Source organism: Emydura macquarii, unplaced genomic scaffold (assembly GCF_026122565.2).
Source record: "Emydura macquarii macquarii isolate MOO-44397 ecotype Brisbane River unplaced genomic scaffold, CSIRO-AGI_Emac_v2 contig_3062, whole genome shotgun sequence".
In the NCBI taxonomy this organism is placed as follows: Eukaryota; Metazoa; Chordata; order Testudines; family Chelidae; genus Emydura; species Emydura macquarii.
Genome location: NW_027133199.1, coordinates 2,779,787 through 2,799,486, shown reverse-complemented (window position 1 = coordinate 2,799,486; position 19,700 = coordinate 2,779,787). Strand labels below are relative to the sequence as shown.

Genomic DNA, 19,700 nt, shown 5'->3' with positions numbered 1-19,700 from the left:
GGCACGAGGAGGGAGCCAGGCCTCTGTGAGATGTGAATCCGATGCTCCAAGATGACAATTGTAGAATGAGACCCAAAGTTTCCATGTTTTTACCCATCTTTTATACTTGCTGGCTCTCATGTAAGTCTATGGGCCTTGCTGTATCATGGTGCCTCTGGGTTCAGTATAGTTGTTAATCACCAGCTAATTGAAAGCATGACTATTCTGGTATTTCTGTACTACTTGTTCCCAGGGTGGATCCTTTTGTACTTTAGGGTCGTTAATTTGCACTTTAGGGTTGTTGGTAAGTATTCTTCAGCCTTCAGGGTTAGGATGGCAGTTGGTGTCTTCACTCCCCTTTCTGTTAGAACAGTTAGGTTGGTGTCTTTTTATGCTCTGCACATACATTCCTCACTCAAAGAATTTATCAAGATATTTTTAGGTTCAAGTTTCAGGAAAGAGCTCACTTCAAGAAACTAACAAGATGGAGTCCACTTATGCCACACTAAACAGTACTATCATAATATTTCTCTCTACCTCTATCTCACTTATACAATAAAACAAGGAGTTTACATCTGATTTGTTTGCCCAGCTCCTGGGGAGTGCTCACACAGCTACTGTCTCTCATGGAGGCAGGAGTTATTAAACAGAGAGAGCTCTCTCGCATCGGCTTAGAGCATTTCCACCACAGGTGCTACAACAGTGCAGCTGCGCTACTGTAATTGTAGATATAGCCATGTTTTTCTTATCAACAGAAGTTGGTCCAATAAAAAATATTATCTGATCCTACCTTCTCTCTCTCAGGTTTCTAATATTTTTAACTGATCTCAGCAAACCTCTCTGTGTGTGCGTGCGTGGTGTATTTGTATTTTTAGGAAATTGATTCCAGTGGAGGATCTTACTCCTGAGAGTGCTTTATATTGGCGATCCCTTTGTGAGTATCTGAAATCAAAAGGGGAAGAAGGTGAAGCTTTGATAGATCAGATATTGTCAGAACCTGCCATATATGCAGATTATTTGTTAAGGTAAATATATTTTAAAATGTTTAATTACTACTAATGTAGGAAAAGATGCTGGGGATATTTCTTAGCCTTGACTGTTTAGGATTATTGAGATGCATCTCTTCCCTGCGATACCCAGTGCATACCATAAAGGAACTGGCAAATTGGTATGCTCATTAGAGGATAGGGATGAAACTATTAATGTACTGTTCTTTGGAAACATTTGCTCACAACTTGAAGGTCATTGGTTTTATATCTGACCCTGTCCCCTAACTTTTTTGTCCTGTAAAATATAAACATTCTTACCTTTTAAACATTCCAAAAAAACCTTAAAGGAACATTAAGGTTGCAAAGTCAAGGACTCTGATACTAGGAAATGCCAGAATTAGGGTTTCTGTGCAACCTTAATTTAGTCCCTCTGTGCGTATGCATTATGATAGTCTTTATTTCATCGCATGCTGTTTTTTCCACAGGACCCTTGCTTCTTTCAGTGCTCAAGATGGAATGTGATCTGAGATGTGTGATGAATTAGGCTGTTGTCTGTAAGGCCTCTGCCTCATTTGTTGCAGAAATAGAAAAGTGTATGGTAAATGAGGCAGGGAACTTTAGAAAGATAAAGAATGGCGTTAACATGCTTTATATGCTATATAAATGTCAGTTTATTAAATTTATTCATATTTATAAAAGCACTAATCCAATATGTTAGGTGTAAAATAATGAAGTGTGCATTTTAATAAATATAAGAGGCCATAAAGGACTTTTCCTTTTCTTTCTGACAGTCTTCTTAAAACCTTTTATCTTTCTTCACCAAGAGAAGGCTGAGATCAGATAAACTAGGCTTTGAGACCCAGGGTAGGGAGTGAGTTCTATAGTTACAGATCCCTCACAGAGAGACCCCTGTAATTTTAAGGCAAAGCACTGTAAACTCCAGCTCCCTGACATGCAACTGAGGCATGCAACTGACATACAACTGATTTAGGTCCCAAAGCAGTAACTTCAATTTCACCTAGAAATTAGTTAACAGCCAGTAAAAATTATGGAGCACAGGTGCTTTCTGCATAAAATTGCTTAAAAGCAGGGATTTGTATTTTGCAATGATTTCAATTTCTGAATGGTCTTAAGATGTAGCCTCATGGAACGCAATCAGAAACATAATTGCATCCTCTTCTTTTGTACCTTGTTTTATAATTTGTGCAGCTGTTGGTTTAAAGCATCCTTCCATCCTTTCACTACTCCCTAATCTTATTAGTATGGATTTTGGAAAATCTAAACTATAGCATGTTAAATCTGTTGTGGATTTTTTAAAATGTAACTTTACTTTGGACTCTGCTGCCCTTATCCATGCTTTAGTTCTCATCTGTGACTGAATGACCCAAACTGAGTGCTAGGGCATAACTTAAATACAAAGCTGCAAACAATTTAAAAAATGTTTGTCTTCGTCTTTTTGTAATGCCTGTAAGAAATAGAAAATGTTGTAACTGAATCACAATTTCTACAGTAGTGTTTTCATTGTAACAGTTTCTCTTCAGACTAAAATATTTTATCCTGGATTATTTTTTCATAAATTGTTTTGAATGTTTTTAGGGGGAAAATGGTTGCAATTTTTTAGCATGAGGAAAGTGTGTATTGAGAGATGGGGAGACACCCCATTATAAAGAGATTCTTACAGTTATTTTCTTACAATTATTTAGAGCTAGACTGGAATGATTAGACTAGGAAGTTTAAAACTTAGTATTTGGCATAGGAATAGCCTTTACTGAAAAATGCCTGAGTGTTCTGGAGAAAATATTTAGCTTTGACTCAGTTCAGAGTTATTGAAAAATTACACTGAACATGTACTGCATCATATCAAGTTTTCTTGTAAAGTTAAGGAATGCTTTGCAGAACATGTGTGCGTAGCCAAGGAGTAAAAATCTAGAGAAGCACGGGCTCCAAAAAGTCAGATAAGATTCTCCTTGTGAATATGGACTATCCTAAGCAATCTTTGCCAGCAATTTTTCAGTGTTACTCTGATGGTATTTAGTCTGATGTATATTATGTTAGAATGGCTTGCTGAGTACTTCTCATATAAATGACTGAGGCTCTGTATATCTGGTATACAGTATTAAATGCTATAGTTATAGGTAAATTTGTTTTTTTTCAAAAGACTTGCTCATTTATATGAGGGATGTGTGTGTAAAGATGCCTACACACAAGGCAGAATTAGACTTGCATGTGCAAAATAAACATCATTTTCTGACTAGCATTTATAGAGATCTCAGTGTGGGGTTTTTGTGGATTTCATATATTTACAAGATATGCAATTTAAGTAGCTTAAAATGTTCATTCAGAATTGTTCAATGTTCATGCATTTCCTTTTTGAAGATTTATACTTCAGATGTTTTAACATTAATGTACTGTGATAGTAAAAGACGTAACCTTTTGTAACACAGAAGTAGGAAGAAACACTTCTGTATTTTGGCTTTGCAACAAAGATCCTGCATTTAATGACGACTGTCCTTTGTGTTCAGTTACCTTCAGAACATGCCAGTTCTAAGTGAAGAACAAAAGGAAGATTTTTCCTGTATTGAAAACTTGATGACAAAAGAATTTATAGGTCAGCAGTTGATTCTTATTATAGGCTGCATGGATACCACTGAAGAGGGAGGAAGGTAAGCTTTATAAAACTATATGCATGTACAGGTTTGTTTTTATTGACTTCTTGGTCTTTACTATGGAAACCCAGTTGCTTATATCTAGAATGTACATCTAAGAAAAAAAAAGTTGATCAGGCAGTCAAAATACTACAAGTTCTACACTGATTGCAAAAAATGGCCTCACCTTGCTTAATAGGACTGAGTTTCTGAGTGTATTCAGAGTCCTATCTGGTTACTCTGGTATAGTGGCTCTCAACTTTTCCAGACTACTGTACCCTTTTAGGAGGCTGATTTGTCTTGCATACACCCAAGTGTCACCTCATTTAAAAACTACTTGCTTCCAAAATCAGACAAAAAATACAAAAGTGTCACAGCACACTATTACTGAAAAACTGCTTACTTTCTCATTTTTACCATGTGATTATAAAATAAATCAATTAGAATATAAATATTGTACTTTTCAGTGTACAGTATATAAAGCAGTATAAAGAAGTCATTGTCTGTATGAAATTTTAGTTTGTGCTGGCTTCTTGGGTGCCTTTTGTGTAGCCTGTTGTAAAACTAGGCAAATAACTAGATGAGTTTATGTTCCCCCGAAAGACCTCTGCTTTATCCCGAGGAGTGTGCATACCCCTGGTTGAGAACCGCTGCTCTAGTGGAATAATATATTTAAAATACTTGTGTTATTAATGTAGACCTAGTACCAGTATGGGAAAGTAAATTCATTTCTTTTCTGACTTGCTCATAATCACCAGTGTTGTTAATTAAGTTCCAACAGAACAGCCTCTGGAGTGGTGAGGTCAGAAACAAAAAGGCATAGATTCCATTTTAGATTCCAATTTGATTTTACTATTTTAATTGATTAATTAAAACCATCTTTTTACCTGCAACTTAAGCAAACTTGACATGGAAGTAATTGAGAGGGAATAAGTTTGATAACCCACAAAACTGCATTTACTGATCCTTTTTCCAAATGTAACTGCACATTAATTAATATTGCCGGTATGACAGTCTTGTTTTGGTCTAATGCATTGTGAAAGCATTGAAGGAATAAAGTTTTGTACTGTTAGGCTGGTTAAAACATTTTGCACCAGGAAATATGGGTTTTTAATTAAAGAACTTAAGTAGAAGTGTTCTACATTAATCATAAACCTTGAGTGTTCCTACCTCACTCACTTATGTAGATAATTGGTCACATTTAACAGAAAATTTGGGGTCAACTGGTAAAAGCAGAAGAAAATAAAAAGTAAAAAAAAAAAAAATTGAATTCATGTAAATATTGTCAAGCAAAGAACAGCCTAGTACTTTACTAGCAAATGTCTTTCAGATTAAATCTTACCTATTCAGTGTTTTCCCAATATTTTAAGAAAAGTGTGTAATTGAAAAACAGTAAAACTTTACTTTTTTTAAAAAATACAGGAAGCGTCTACTGGCTATCTTCCAGGAGATTCTTATTCTACCTACTACTTCAACATCCCTTATATCTTCACTTATGGAGAGATTGCTTAGCATTATCAAAGATGATGACAGGAGAATTCAGACTGTAAGTAGTTTTCCTTGTTTGTAGGCGAAGTGATACACAGCTTTGACAGATTATTGTAATGGAGTGGCAGCAACCACTATAGCTAAGTTTGCGAAAACATACCATTCTGGTCCTCCCTTCTAGCGTAGTCTCATTTTCACCATCCACCTTGAGATGTGCACTGTGCAGTTAAATGAGTGATACGCACAGCCACAACATAGGATGTGTGCCTTCTGAATGTTGGATTGTTCTTGAAAATACCACTAAACTAAAAAACAAAAGGTGATGCCCTTTTACAAACTCTAATATTTACTGTCTCCTAACTTGGCAGATCTTAACCAATTTTGACCAGAACATTCAATGATTCTTCTTCTCAAGGCTATTACCTTTCCAAATTTCAACTTTCTTTTTCCCTCCGCTCTTGGCTGAGAACTCAACAAAATGGTTGCAGGATAGCTTCTAGAATGGGGATTTTTTTTTTTTAAATAAACACTCTTTATTGAAAAATGGGTGATCCTTTATCTCAAACACTTAAAATCAAACCCTAGCTTTTGGACAGAAACCACTTCTGGAAAACTTAAGTGAGTGAAGCTTTCAGAAAGAATGAGCAACTGAAAACAGGGCTATGATGGAAACACTCTGGCTCTAATACATTTATATTCCATTCTGTTCTCTTAGAATTTCAGAAAAGTCCACTGATTATTGGGTGAGTCGAGGCTGTAGGAGGGTTATTAAATGGAACTGATTTGGCATAAGATGTGTGTGGGGAGGGAGGAGGATTAGTCTTCGATTTATCATGCTGATCTTCAACTTTCCCCATGTTTTATCCCATTCTTCTCTGAACTGTTAGTAGGCTTGACTACTAATAAATGTGTAATTTCAGACAAACACTACAGTTTAGCTACTTACCTTGTTTGTATGCACAGGGAGGTGGTATACACAACCAACAAGAAATTCTAGACCCCTGGGATGGTGAGCAATATATTACTAAAAAGATCACTAGTATTGTGGAAGTTTTATCTACTAAGGAAATCTGAATGAAATTTCAGGATTTATGCAGAGGGATGACACTTCTTTTTTTTAATGTTGAAAGTTCAGATACATATATCTATAGGGTCTGATAGACCAATGACAACAAGCTATGTTAATACCAATAATTTTTGCCTACAATATTAGGTTGCAGAAATTATCTCAGAGGTTCGTGAGCCCATTGTTACAGTTGACACACCTGTAGATGCAGCTGAAATAAGAAACCAACAGCTTAAGGTAAGTGAATTATAGGTAATTTAAGAGAAATGGCTACAGCGGCTATTTTAAGTTTATGTACTTTTATAGATAGCACACTTTGTATATATGTGCTACTGACTAATTGATTTAGATATTTTAACATTTATTTTACAGCTAATAAAATCAGTTACAATGTTGACTCATTTTCTGTGTATTTAGCTGGCTGAAATAAAAGTGAAACTTTTGGAAACAAAAGATGCTTTGGAGGAATGTATTACTCTGCAGGATTTTAATCGGGCATTGGTATTAAAAGAGAGAATAACAGAGCTGGAATGCATCAAGAGTGATCTGATAAAAGAAGCAGAACAGCCTGAAATTAAAGAAATGCGTGTGGAGAAGGTTCTATTTCCTTTCTTTTTTTCCTCCCCCCTCAGTGCTCATTATGTTTTGTTATCAGTGATGTTTTGGTTCACTTTGGGTTTTGATCTAAATGGTGAACAGGCCTGTATCTTATTTAAATTTTTTTGAAGCATAAGAGGCATTTTATTGTTTTTATTCAGTTGTCAGAGTTTTTTGCATTTAAATTTCGAATGTAAATTATAATGTGCTCTTAGAAGAATGCTTTACAATTTAACTGATGTTTTGTGCAGTTTATGTATTTCAAGGATATAATTACAACTATTTTAAAAAAAGGGGTTTTATCCTACCTAAGTGCTCTTAGTTTAAGTGAAATGACAAATGAACCACAAATTCAGCTAACTGTAGTCCTATTTCATTTTCAATCCTGTAGATGGATATAGCAGCCTCTGAGAGAGTCAGAATGTAGTGTAAAGATAACATTTCACTTGCATAGAAAAGACATGAATATCTGTTTTTAGTTTTCTTTCTCCCCTTCCTGATAAAGAAAATCTTTTTTTCTCTTCTTAAAGAATGATCCTGAAACATTGCTGAAGTGTTTACTGATATGTTATGAACTTCTCAAGCAGATGTCCCTTTCCAAAGGAATAGGCCCAACCATGAATGGGATCATTGAATCCTTGGTATGTGGCAATAAGTAGTATACATTGACAGGTATAAATGATAGAAAATAGAAAAACTGAAATAAAAAAAGAATATTTTTATGGAATTCTTAAATATCATGTGGAAAGTGGTGCAGTTCTTGTAATGCATCTTCAAACTACATTTCTTGTAGTTAATTTCTGTATGTGTATGTGGGTGTCATCTTCTCTGTCAACATCTCAGTCTCTGTATTTGTGTTTTGTGTGTGTATGATGTATTTTAGTATTTGTTTATAAGCTAATTTAAACTGTGTTTGTTAATGCAGTAGGCTGAGAAGTACTCTTTCGGTTTGCTAAACATGTTGATGCTTATGCATAAATTCCTGATATACTGGCAGATGCGTGTTAACTTGGTCCTTAATCAACTAAATTGCCAACCAGAAGCAACTAAGCTCAAATAATTTGACACTGTTCATGGGCTTTTGTTGTTGCATTTGTTCCCTTCCTGTGTTTCTTCTGCTTTTTTTTGTGGGAGTGTCACATCAGTGATGCCTCTGTTTGCTAGCTTTTACTCTTCATATTTACTTCAATCTTTGTGAATAGACTCAAAGCAGAAAAACTATAGCAGTTCATGCAGCTGCTTTCAAGCTGCTACTTATGTTGAAAGAGGCTGAGATGTGTGTTTCCTTGACTGAGTCTTTTTCTCCTACGCCAAGGTAATGAGTGCTGAGATCCCTCATGGAAAATCCCAGTTGACATTGAAGCCTGTTTTTTTGTTTTTTTTTTTGGGCTGAGAAACCAATTAGGACTTGCTCCCATTTCAGGAAAACCTGTATCCGTTCTAGACTTAAGTAGTAGCTGACCTTAAAATGGCTGAAATTGAACACTCAATTGATGCAGGCCCTTTCACTTATGTTAAGATACTTCATTCCTTTTTTCCTCTGTTTTTTAACACTGCTGAAGAGTTATATGGAGTGAAATTGTTCTGTGTTGTAAAATATGAAGAAGACAATTTCAGACTTGCCAACTCTTTCTCACCTCCCATAGTGTTAGTTATGGGATTTCAAGCTGAGTACTTTGGACAGCCTGAACTCCATTGACCTATGCAGTCTATAGCCATATGGGTTTTTATTACATTTAGTTTCTTGTGCAATGTCTTCTGTGTTTCCTTAGGTGGTTGCTCCCACTCTTTTGCACTGATCTTCTGGACTAGGGATCTTTTTTGTTGTTTAACCTTGTATGTTTTAGTGTGCGAAAGTTCAAGCCATTTTCCTAGCGTAGTCATCCCCTTGTAATTATAATTAGATGAAGTAGGCATCAAAAGTAAATCACCAGACAACATGCTCTCGAATCTTAGTCTGGATTGTTTGACTTCCTTGTGGTAGGACTGTTGTGAGCTTGCAGGTGGATTTTGGTGTGTATGTGAGAGAAGGTGACGTATGTAGTTGTGTGGATCCACTCTATTTTCTGTGGTTTGGAGCTGGGCAACTTTTTTAAACAGTTTTTTGTACGTTTGGTTTTTACTTAACCATGAATTGCCTAATTAATTATATTTTGTCTAAAGTATCCCTATGCTAAAGCTAAATATTTTATGGGCCCTCCATGGAGTAGTTCTACTGGATTTATAACTTCAGAATCTGTTTTTCTGAAACTCAAAATGTTTGTGCTGATATGATCAATAAATTATTGGAAAGCAATGTTTCACCTTCCTTCTAGTATAGATTCCATTTATCTAGGTTTAATCTCCAGTGGCCTCCTGAATATTTTGTCTTGAATTAGCAATGGAATAGAGTCCTGCTTCTTGATTGTCTCTTATTAGGTACAAAAGCACATGAGAATATATTGCACTCTAGATCTTTTAACATTTACTTTCCAAGAACCTATTTTCAAACTTGTTGCAGCCAGTATTTTGTTGTCCCCATGTGTTCATTTTAATTACAAAGAATCAAATTATTATTTTTAGATTCTTCCTGGAATAACTAATGTCCATCCAGCTGTAAGAAATATGGCAGTTTTATGTTTGGGTTGCTGTGCACTGCAGAACAAAGACTTTGCCAGTCAACACCTTGCATTGCTGTTACAGGTAAAAATTTTAGTGTTAAGAATTGGGTTGGTTGGCTCTGACTTTGTGAATAAAATTGTTCTTGTATCTGTGGCACATAATTTAAATAATTGAGTACATATATAGCACTTCAGCTATGTTGATTAGGCACTCTTGAAAATTTTACCCTTAGATATGTGTCTTCTTTCAAATTACACTAACTTATGCAACTATTTGAATGTATTACTCTCTTCCTCTCTGCTGTCCTTCCATCCCATTGCTTATTACTCTCTTGTCTCTTCTTTCAAATTAGACTGTAAACTGTTTGGGACAGGGATTATTGTTCTAAATGTTTTTGAATAGTGCTCAGCATAATGGGGTTCTGACTATGATTTGGACCTTTAGGAGTTAGCAAAATCCAAATAAGTTTTTTTTTTTAATTATTACTTGCTTCCAGAACAGATATAATAGGACAATAAGACTACATGGGATAAGGCTTTCCATTAGGATCAGGATGACATCTCAGATTGAAACAGCTGTAAATACGGCTGCACTGTTTTGAACTGAACAACATAGGCTGATGGCATAGCTGCAGCTGAATGGATAATCTTATAGTTCAACCTCAGATTTTATTCCAAATTTGGGTTCATATTTGAGCCCAGGTTGTTTTTTCATATTCTACATTTTGGCAAGATTCCACTTAGCTTGGGTGGTTTCTTGTGTGATGTTTGGATAAACTCAATCACTGATTTAGGAGTAAAATAATGTCAGCTCTTTGTTTTAATAAAAGTTTTAACTTGGTAATGTATAGTTCTGTGGTACATATTTTTTTTCCTCCCTCTTTACAAAATCTAGGTTTTACAAATTGATGATATTAAGGTAAAGCTAAGTGCTTTAAAAGCAATCTTTGACCAGCTGATGTTGTTTGGGATAGAAACATTCAAAGCAAAAAAAGTCCAGGATTCTCACAGTGAAGAAACAGAGATTAGAAGTGGAGATTGTGAGGAGGAGGAGACTAAAATAAAAGAGTTGGAAGAAGAGACTGCCACTGTTCACAACCTCCTACAACTTCTTTCCAGTTTCTTAGACAGTGAGGTAAGAGTTTATGAAATGCCATTAGTCTGCTCTTCTACATCTTCTTTGTTACAGAAGTAAAAATGTGTATAATTATACTCAACAAACCTTACTTTTTTCCCCAAACACTTCTGTATGTTTATATTCTTGGATCAGATGCCCAATGTATTGAGATCTTTTAGGAACAGCTTAGATTTAAATTTGAATGAAAATTGCAGGTGCACTGTTGTGTACGGTACAGAAGTCTATAAATAGGGCTGCTGTTCTACCATGGTTTCTTTAGAAAAATCCATAGTAGTCATGGTGAAAATGTCAGACATTCTTTTATAATCCAGATAACTTTATTTTCCCATTTAATGTCATTAAGCTAGATCCTCAAGTGGTGTAAATTGGCATAGCTCTATTTAAGTTATTAATAATAACTAGAATAACTAGTGATGTGATAAGGTGTAGGCTGGCAAATCCATCTAGCAGGGGCACCACAGATCTTCCTTGGGCCCAGGCTCCAAGGAAGGCCACACTTCCTTACTACAAGGGGAAAGTTAGCAGGTTCGGTCGCCACTCAAGCCTGCACTTGGTCCTCTGGGTGGGGCTGGCGAAGAGTCTGTAGCCCCTAGGCGAGGCGGGGCGGGGCTGGCGAAGAGTCTGTATACACAAACATTTAGTGTCCTCTGCGGTTGTGGGCCCAGTGGAGAGAAGCACGCCCGGGGGTGAGTAGGAAAGGGGACGGGGATGCAGGCCCACCCAACTACTGCATCCCAGCCCAGGGCCCTACCAGTGGCCAAGGTTTCTGCCACTGGATCAGCGGAGCTTCAGCCACAATGCGCTGACACTGGTTTGAGTGCAAGCTCAACTAGACCGAAGTCGGCTGCCCCTGGGCTACTTGTTCCTACCCTGAACCTGGGTACTTGGAACCAGGGATTGTCCTCAGATTCCCCGGGATAGGTGGCTAGCGGGAGTCCCACCAGTCCCTCACCATCAGCCGGTGGTAGGTCCGGGAACTCCTTGGCATCGTCAGATGGCAGTCCTCCAGGTCACAGGGCCGCGGTGGCTCCTCTGGCCCACAGGGCTCCGGCTGCTCCCAGGTGATGGGCAGCTGTTCTAGATCATGGCTGGTCTCAGGGTCCTTCACAGTCTGCAATCTCCAGTAGCTCTTTCCAGTTGTTAGGGCCCAGTAACCCTTCTCAGTCGCTTGGGCCCGGTAGCCTTGGCAGGCCCTTGAGATTCCAGCCAGTGGAGGACTTGCTCTGCCCTGCCGCAAGGCCTGGGTCAGGCTCAGACCGCAGCCCAGGGGAGGAAGTGCTCTTCTCCAAGAGCAGCTTCCCCTTGACTGAGCTGCTAGGCCAGCCTTTTATACTTCCTCTTCCTGTCTTGGCTCCACCCCTCTGCTCCTGGGGTCTGAGCCCTACAGTTCCTGAATTCGTCCAGCAGGGGTGTCGTGGCCCTTCCTTGGGCCCAGGCTCCAACGAAGACCACTGTGCTACGCAAGGATATCAGTGTGCATACAGGAATAGCTATACCAAAATAGACTTACTTAAACACTACCCACTCCGTTTTTTTAAACTGTTTCCTTTATTTTGCAAGAGGAAGAAATTACTTCATCACTCTTAGAGAAGTTAAAGCTGCCATTGTGCGTTCACTGGGTCTGGTCTTTGAGTCATAGTATTCTGTTCCTGCTCTCTGATACCCTCCCAAATAACTCGCGGCACTAACTAGGCATCTCCCCCAGGTTTTTAGTGGTATTGTTTCAGTTACGATTATATGTACCCAACACTTTCAGGAATCCGAATACATCAAATTGTGACCTTTTTAAGAAAAAAACATGCTGGTATACATGACTTCTGATGGATTTTATTCTTCATTATTTTATTCTCTGTTATATCAAGTTTTCATTGTTACTTTTGGATCTTAGACATCTTTTGTGATTGGTCTTTTCACCATGGAAGCCTTCTTGTAAGTAGTCTTAGGATAAATATCTTGAGACTTGTCTTGCAAACTGGCTCCTACTCTAGACCTACAGGTCTCTCCTTCATTTGGGAAACAGCTCATAAACTTTTTGAAACTGTATGCAGATAGATAAGGGCATATATGAAGCCTCATCTATTAATTTGAACTAAATAAAGAGAAATGGATGCAAACTACTAGTTTTCGAATATTTGGCAACTTCCAAAGAAGCGTGATTCACTGTATCTCTGGCCTTATTAAAGCTGTCCATGCTCTTTTATAGCTGTAAAAGAGCAATGAAATAGAAGGATTGTTGGAGCAAAATTGTGTATTCTGGAATCCATTTTTTCACTAGTGAGTGAAAAGCTTTTTCATTTTTAACTGGGTTGGAAATGGATTGGAAGCTAAAATGTAGTTTTATTTTCCCAGTATGTTAGATTTGTAGGTCCCATGATAGAGATTTGAGGCTCCTGAATTTCATTAGGATGGATTTGGATATCACTCAATTTACATTTTTATAGTAACTTAAGAATGTCTGGGGCATTCTATTTTAAGAGTTTCACTGACACTAAGGATGCAACTCTGAGCCTGCAATGAGGTCTTCAGCAGTGCAGGCATGTACCCACATGGAACTCAGTATAAGATTGGGGCTTTACTTTCCAATTAACTAATGTGTGTCTGTCAAAGGACTGTATTTCTGTCTCTAATAAAATCTTTCTTTACTTAAGTATTCAGAACTCAGGACAGAAGCTGCAGAGGGCCTGGCCAAATTGATGTTTTCTGGGAGATTAATTAGTGCCAAACTTCTTTCTCGTCTTGTTTTGTTGTGGTACAATCCAGTGACAGAAGAGGATACCCGACTTAGACATTGTCTGGGAGTTTTCTTCCCTTTATTTGCTTATGCAAATAGGTATGTCCTTTTTAAAATCTGATGTTGAAAGCGTACCCTGTTTTTCTTTCTAGGTTCTGGTTTTAACTGATTTTGTTCTTGTGATTCTCTAAAGTTATATGTGGGATGTACAATGTAACTGTGACAGCAGCCTAAGAAAGTAAAGCTAGCATTGTCAAAACCTGAGTACTTAAAATTAGGTACCTAAATAACTGGCCTAATTTGTCAGAGTGTCTGAGCATGTACAGTTCGTATTTACTTCATTGGGAGTTGTAGCATCTCAACACTTCTGATATCAGGGCACATTAAGCCTTTAAACCCATAGTCAGGCACTTTATTTTACAGCCCCTAAGAAGGTAAGGCCATCATTTTCATGCTTCCCTCTTGAGAGAGTTAAAATAGTAACAGTATATATCTATTTGCACAAGAAGATTCATTCCATATTTACTGTTCTGTGCTGTATTAGTGTATGGTTATCAGCACTGATTGACCATTCCATCTTTTTGGTTATGTCTGGGACATACTTAGAATAAAATCCCTGCATCCATTTTTTTAATGCAGGGTTGGAGTAGAATAAATCTTTCTAGTCTTTTGCCTCCTTTTGTCCTCTCTCTATATTCCTTCTTTACTTTCTCCTTGCTAAATCTATAATTTTTACTGCTGCCTGAGACTGCTTTGGGAGCTCTGATCTAGCTCTTTATTGAATTTCTTAAGGAAGAGATAATATTAACAGAATTATTTTTATTTATTTATGCTGCTGAGCACTGCCGCCAGGCATTGAAATGTCACTGAAAGAACACTAGTAGTGGAACTTGAAAAGGAAACAGACAAACTGACCTGTTCTCAGCCCTTTGAAGCCACCCCCCTGCACTCTGGAAAGTTGCGCATATACTAGTTCAAATTGGATTCTTCAGGTACCAACAAAGGACTGTTGGATAAATAGCCTGTTTTAAACTGGCTCAAAGTCTCCTTCCTGTATTGTTACACCCTTTAAACTTACACTCTTTAAAAAGGTTTTACAAAGGTTTTGGCATAGCCCCTGGACTGAGCGGGAGGTTAACAATGTATGTACCATTTCAGACTTAGAGGATAGGCTTGCAAGGTATATGCTCCTGTATAAACCTTTTACTTTGGCTAAAAGGGATTTGGCAGCAGTTTGGCTCTTGTGGGAGGCGTGCAGGGATTCATACTTCCGCTTGGCATTTTGCTGAGAGGAAAATGCCTCCCTGCATGAAAAACTTATCCCCATGGAAAAAGAGGCAGAAAGATGGAAAGTGATAACGACAGGAGCACAAAGCCAGTTGGACCCTCTCAGGGAGGCAATTAGAGAGGGAAAACAAAACCAGAAAAAGTTAGAACAAGTTGGGGAAAAAGAAAAACTAGAAAGAAAATCAGGTATTGCAGGGTATGGTGAAGAAACTAACTTTAGAATAAGGTAGAACCCTCCCTGCTAACCATAGCCGCTGCGAATCGCTTATCAAGCACCTTAAACAGAAACTTGGATTCATGAACCACCAGATAGCAGCAGTGACGGCAGGAGAATGGGATTTTGATATCTCTGAGTGGGAGGAGGGATTCTAGTGAGACCTGGGAAGGAGACACATGGCGTGGTAATCCTGAAATCCAGAGCCCTGTTGCTGCTATTACCAGAAGTAGGGTAACGGAAACAAACAGAGATACAGGGGCAAGTATGGCCACCACAATCGTCCCCATATCAGCCACCCATCTCCAAGCACTGGCAAACATGCTTGGACCCCTTAGCCGGGAGAGTTTCTCAAAGTGGGCTATGCATGCTCTGCAATTGGCAGGCAGGGAAAACCTAAGCATACTCCCTGGCTGCCATCATCCCTTCTCTGGATCCAGGTGACTGGTTTGCCGCACTCAATTTAAAAGATCCCTACTTCCATATGTCCATCTTCCCAGGCCACAGGAGGTTCCTGTGATTTGTGGGGGCACACGACATTACCATTTCACAGTGCTCCCCTTTGGCCTGTCTGCTGCACCACGCATTATCACCAACTGCATGGCGGTGGTGGCGACTCACCTCAGACACTGGGGTGTTCAGGTCTTCCTGTATCAGGGGATGGTTGAAAATGCAAGTCCCACATAGCATCGGGGTCATCCATGTTGCCCGTCAAGTGCTGGGCCCGTTAATAAATGAGCAAAAGTCAACACTTGTACCTGTCCAATGGATAGAGTCCATCAGGGCAGTCCTAGACTCTACATGAGCCAGAGCAGTCTTACCAAGGGCCAGGTTCCTGGCAATGTCAGAGCTAATAGCCCATCTATCGACCCACCCTCTCACCACAGCAAGGGTATGTCAGAATTGGAGAAGGTTGTGGGAGAAAATGGATACTGACTTCAAGAGCAGGGAAGCTCATTCAGGATCAGTTGTCCAAGTTTCCCAACATTTCTCCAATACAGTGTTAATTGGATCAAGCACAGAGCAATCCATTTTGTCCTAACAGCTCCAGTCCTGATTAGCCAAGATGTACCAATGATGTCTTATAATGCTTTCCCCATGGATTTTATCAACAAGAAGGGAGATACTAGGTCCCCAACCCTGCTATGAATATCTAATTTTCTCTAGTCCAGGGCAAAGAGAATAAGAAATAGGGAGGGAGGGAGGTGAAGAAGAAAAAAAAACCTCCTGTATTCTCAAGCATTATACATACATTGGTAATAAACATAGCAGCTGCTTAATCAGGCAAAGGATAGATCCAGAATAGTGGAATCTACATCCCAAGGTTTTCAGTTGGAGAGCCAGGTCCTGGGCTGCCTCGCTGTTAACAGAGCTGTGTGCATCCTTATTGGCCCACATGCAAATAAAATAAACAAAAAAATATACACATTTCTGGCATACTTCTGTTGTCAGGAGAGCGATTAAAAAGCCAACATTGTCTGAATTGTGTACTGTATTCAATCTCTATCTCTGTTAGTCTAGAACACCCATCATAAACAAATGCTGTGAAGGGTTTCAGTTATTCGATGGCTAAATTGGTACTTCCCAGAAGCTTTCAAAGGTAGAATGTGCTGATTGATTCCTGAAGGATCATATGGAATGTATAAAGAGAAATGACTGCTTTATGTTTCCACACCTTTACTACATTTTATAAATGTAATGTGTAGGTCTCATTAGTCCCTGTCATTGGAGGGAGGACTTTGCATACTATACTCACCCAATAGCTGAAAGGATTTGTGAGAGTGAGGGGGGTGTGTGTGTGTGTGTGTGTGTGTGTGTGTGTGTGTGTGTGTGTGTGTGTGTGTGTGTGTGTGTGTGTGTGTGTGTGTGTGTGTGTGTGTGTGTGTGTGTGTGTGTATCCTTTGTTTCCCTCTTTGGTGACATATTACTATTGGACATCCCATTGTAATGGATCTGCAGACTTTCCTAGTGAAGAACAGAAAAATTGGTCTTAATTTACCCCCAAATTTTCTTTCTTCTGGCAGAAAGTGCAGATCCAACTTACCCAATACCAGGATTGTAGTTCTGAGGGAGAGTTAACACGTTGCATTCTCCTTAGATTTCTTGATGGTCACAATACATGTTTTCTGGTTGTTGGTGTGAAAAGTGAGGTTCTGCATTAGGAGGTGCTTATATGAATTTCTTATTCTAGCTAATAACTGGTGAACTAAAGTTTAAAGGAGTTAGCTCTATGAATCAGCTTTGGAGGGATCTTGAACGAGGTGGGTCTTAGGTGTGGCCACTCCCAGGCTGCATTGATTGACAGGTCTGGTTCTGCGTCCAAGAAACTGCAAACAGAGCTAAGTTCCATTGCAGTGGAACTGTGGATTTTTTCCCCCCCTAGACAGGTAATTTTTGCATAAATTGAGATACATTTGTCATATTGTGTTACTAACATTTGACTTTAAAAAACAGGACTAATCAGGAATGTTTTGAGGAAACTTTTCTTCCAACTCTGCGAACACTGTTTAATGCTCCTGCATCTTCTCCTTTGGCTGAAGTAGATGTCAGTAATGTTTCTGAACTGTTAGTGGACCTGACAAGACCAAGTAGACTGAATCCTCAAGCCAAAAATTCCCAGGATTACCAAGTATGTAGATTATGGCTGAAAGAGTGTTACTTCCATGTTTGTGGCTAGAGATTGTGTCCCAACAGCCGAGCCACTGCTAACACTTTGTGAAGATTTTTCCCTCTGAGGCTCCTGCATAAGATAGAAGGGGAGAGATCATCCCGAGTAACCTGTCTCTAGCTTGTTGTTTTCTCATGTGGTTAAAGCAGCACCACCGAATTTAATTTACCAGTAGCTGTTGTTTGCTGTCTGCACACACAAATTAGGGCACATGCTTAAAATGCTGCTTTTGGAGAAACTAACTTTTTGCCGTTTAACATAGTTGATTGGATCTTTATGTCCAGCACATTTCACTATCCTCTCATGTAGATAACTTTCAACCAACTTTCAGAATATTCTTATATTTTTCCAGGATTTGACAGGACATGACAGCTTAGCCATGAAAATTTGCAATGAAATCTTGATAGACCCAACTGCACCAGATGTTCGTATTTATGCAAAAGCCTTGGGTTCATTAGAACTCAGTAAATATTTCACAAAAGATCTTCTGGTTCTACTTGATGAGATTCTTGAGGTAGGTAATATATAAATAAATTGTATAATATTGCTTTTGGTACATTTTTAATAGCTAAAAATTCAATATGCTAGTAATATTCCATAGCTTGTTTTTTAGTTATTTAACAAAAAATCAGTGTTAACTTTATACTAATCAGGATGGAATTATTTTTGTTTTTTTAATTAGGATATTTATATTTTAAAGAAATCTAATTAAAAATGAGTTAATCTATGCGCTAAAATCACTATAAACTATGTTGTTAAGATACATTAAACCACTTCAATCAGTGCAATAAGTTGAAGTAACATACCATGTTTTGAATGTGTCATCACAGTAAGGTTCATGATAGATATGCTGCAGCTTATTTTATCCCATGTAAATAAAATTGAATACAGTTCTTTACAGCTCAGATTATAGAATAGCTGTTACTGTTAGCCTAATCTCAATACTTGCAGCTGACTGCAGGATCGGGGCTTACCTTTGTTCACTCCTTGCACAGCTTACATGCATGCTTACCATTCGGTCTCTTACTCAGTGGGGAAAGTGAGTTGTTTGAGCTGAGATGGAGAGGTATTGGAAGGCTGCCAAAGGAAAAACAAAGAGAACTCACATCAACTATGATTAGATTGGGAGGAGGGACAGAAGAATCCAATATACATGCACAAGAGTTGAGAGGGACACCAAGTCGATAAGTTCATAAATTGATTTAACAAAGGTGGCAATTTTGAACTCAGCCCTGAAGTAAATGTGGAGCCTGTGGACTTTTAAGGATGTGGCTGGGGTATGAGTGTGAGAGAGAGTAGAAGGCAGTAACTTTTGCATGTGCTAGAGTCTGGAGAGCTTGGGCTTTTATCTGATTTCCTTCTAATGATTTAAAGCTAGTTGTAGTGGTCTAAGTAGTTTTAATTCTAACAAATACAGTTTAAATGTAATTTTACAAACGTAGTAAGAAATGACATTTTTTTATGTTTACCATGGCATAAAAATGAAATATCTATCCTAATGTGCAAATCCCCTTACTGTGCGTGCAAAGTGCATTTCAGGCTCTCATACCAAGCGATCAGAACTAATTTGCCTTTGAGTGGCCTTTGGACTATTGTGGTATTGCACTATTACCCGTATGTCACAGGGTGGGATGGCCCTTTAACGGATGTAGGCTTAGCCCCACCTGGGACTAACTAGCTGCCTTCCAGGTAAGGGGCTTGAGACAAGGGCTCAGGTGATAGCCAGTAGGCCACCTCATCCTCAGATAAAAGGCCAGCAAGCAAGAAATCTTTTTTCCAGAGGACCACGATCAGAGAAAAGCACCTGGATGGGGGGGGGGGGAGCGCTCTTTGCACTAGCTTGTTAGGAAGACCAGGCTGGATATATCTGCCATGTGGGCTGTGGCAGAAGCCTTATGAGGAAGAGGCTTTAGGAAGGGCCAGGCAGCATAACCTGGTTATTTGTTTTGATTTGAGTTGGACTGTTTTTGGATTTTGAAAAATAAACCCAGCCTTTAAAAAGGACTGCAAGTCTACTGCTTTTGGCAGCTTTATTGGACACACTGGTTGGCGAGTTAGCCCCCTGTTTACACCATAGTCCAGCAGATTGATGGAACCTTTTGGAAGCACTGCTCATTGTGATGGCTGCACTTCTTACCCTAAATGTTCCAAAGGTGAGGGTATAAAAAGGGCTAGGGGTGCCCCAAGTGCCTCAGTTCCTTCCAACAGAGATCACTTGCAGACCTGGAACCTTTACTAGGTCATAATAGCACAAATTATTTATATGCTTAGTACCTTGTACATTATAGTTTAGTATAT

General features: G+C 38.7%; 1 protein-coding gene across 2 annotated transcripts in view; it reads left to right on the top strand.

Annotated features, from left to right (window-relative positions):
• NCAPG (non-SMC condensin I complex subunit G) overlaps positions 1-19,700 on the top strand; it is a 44,714-nt gene that overhangs the window by 11,550 nt on the left and 13,464 nt on the right. The window contains exons 8-18 of one of the 2 annotated variants that reach the window (XM_067530312.1): positions 855-1,004; positions 3,491-3,631; positions 5,036-5,159; positions 6,315-6,404; positions 6,585-6,764; positions 7,295-7,405; positions 9,327-9,446; positions 10,260-10,499; positions 13,151-13,332; positions 17,189-17,363; positions 17,755-17,916. In XM_067530312.1, coding sequence (XP_067386413.1) covers positions 855-1,004; positions 3,491-3,631; positions 5,036-5,159; positions 6,315-6,404; positions 6,585-6,764; positions 7,295-7,405; positions 9,327-9,446; positions 10,260-10,499; positions 13,151-13,332; positions 17,189-17,363; positions 17,755-17,916 — 1,675 coding nt within the window. The remainder of the gene's footprint in view (positions 1-854; positions 1,005-3,490; positions 3,632-5,035; positions 5,160-6,314; positions 6,405-6,584; positions 6,765-7,294; positions 7,406-9,326; positions 9,447-10,259; positions 10,500-13,150; positions 13,333-17,188; positions 17,364-17,754; positions 17,917-19,700) is intronic. The other variant, XM_067530313.1, reaches the window with a different exon arrangement.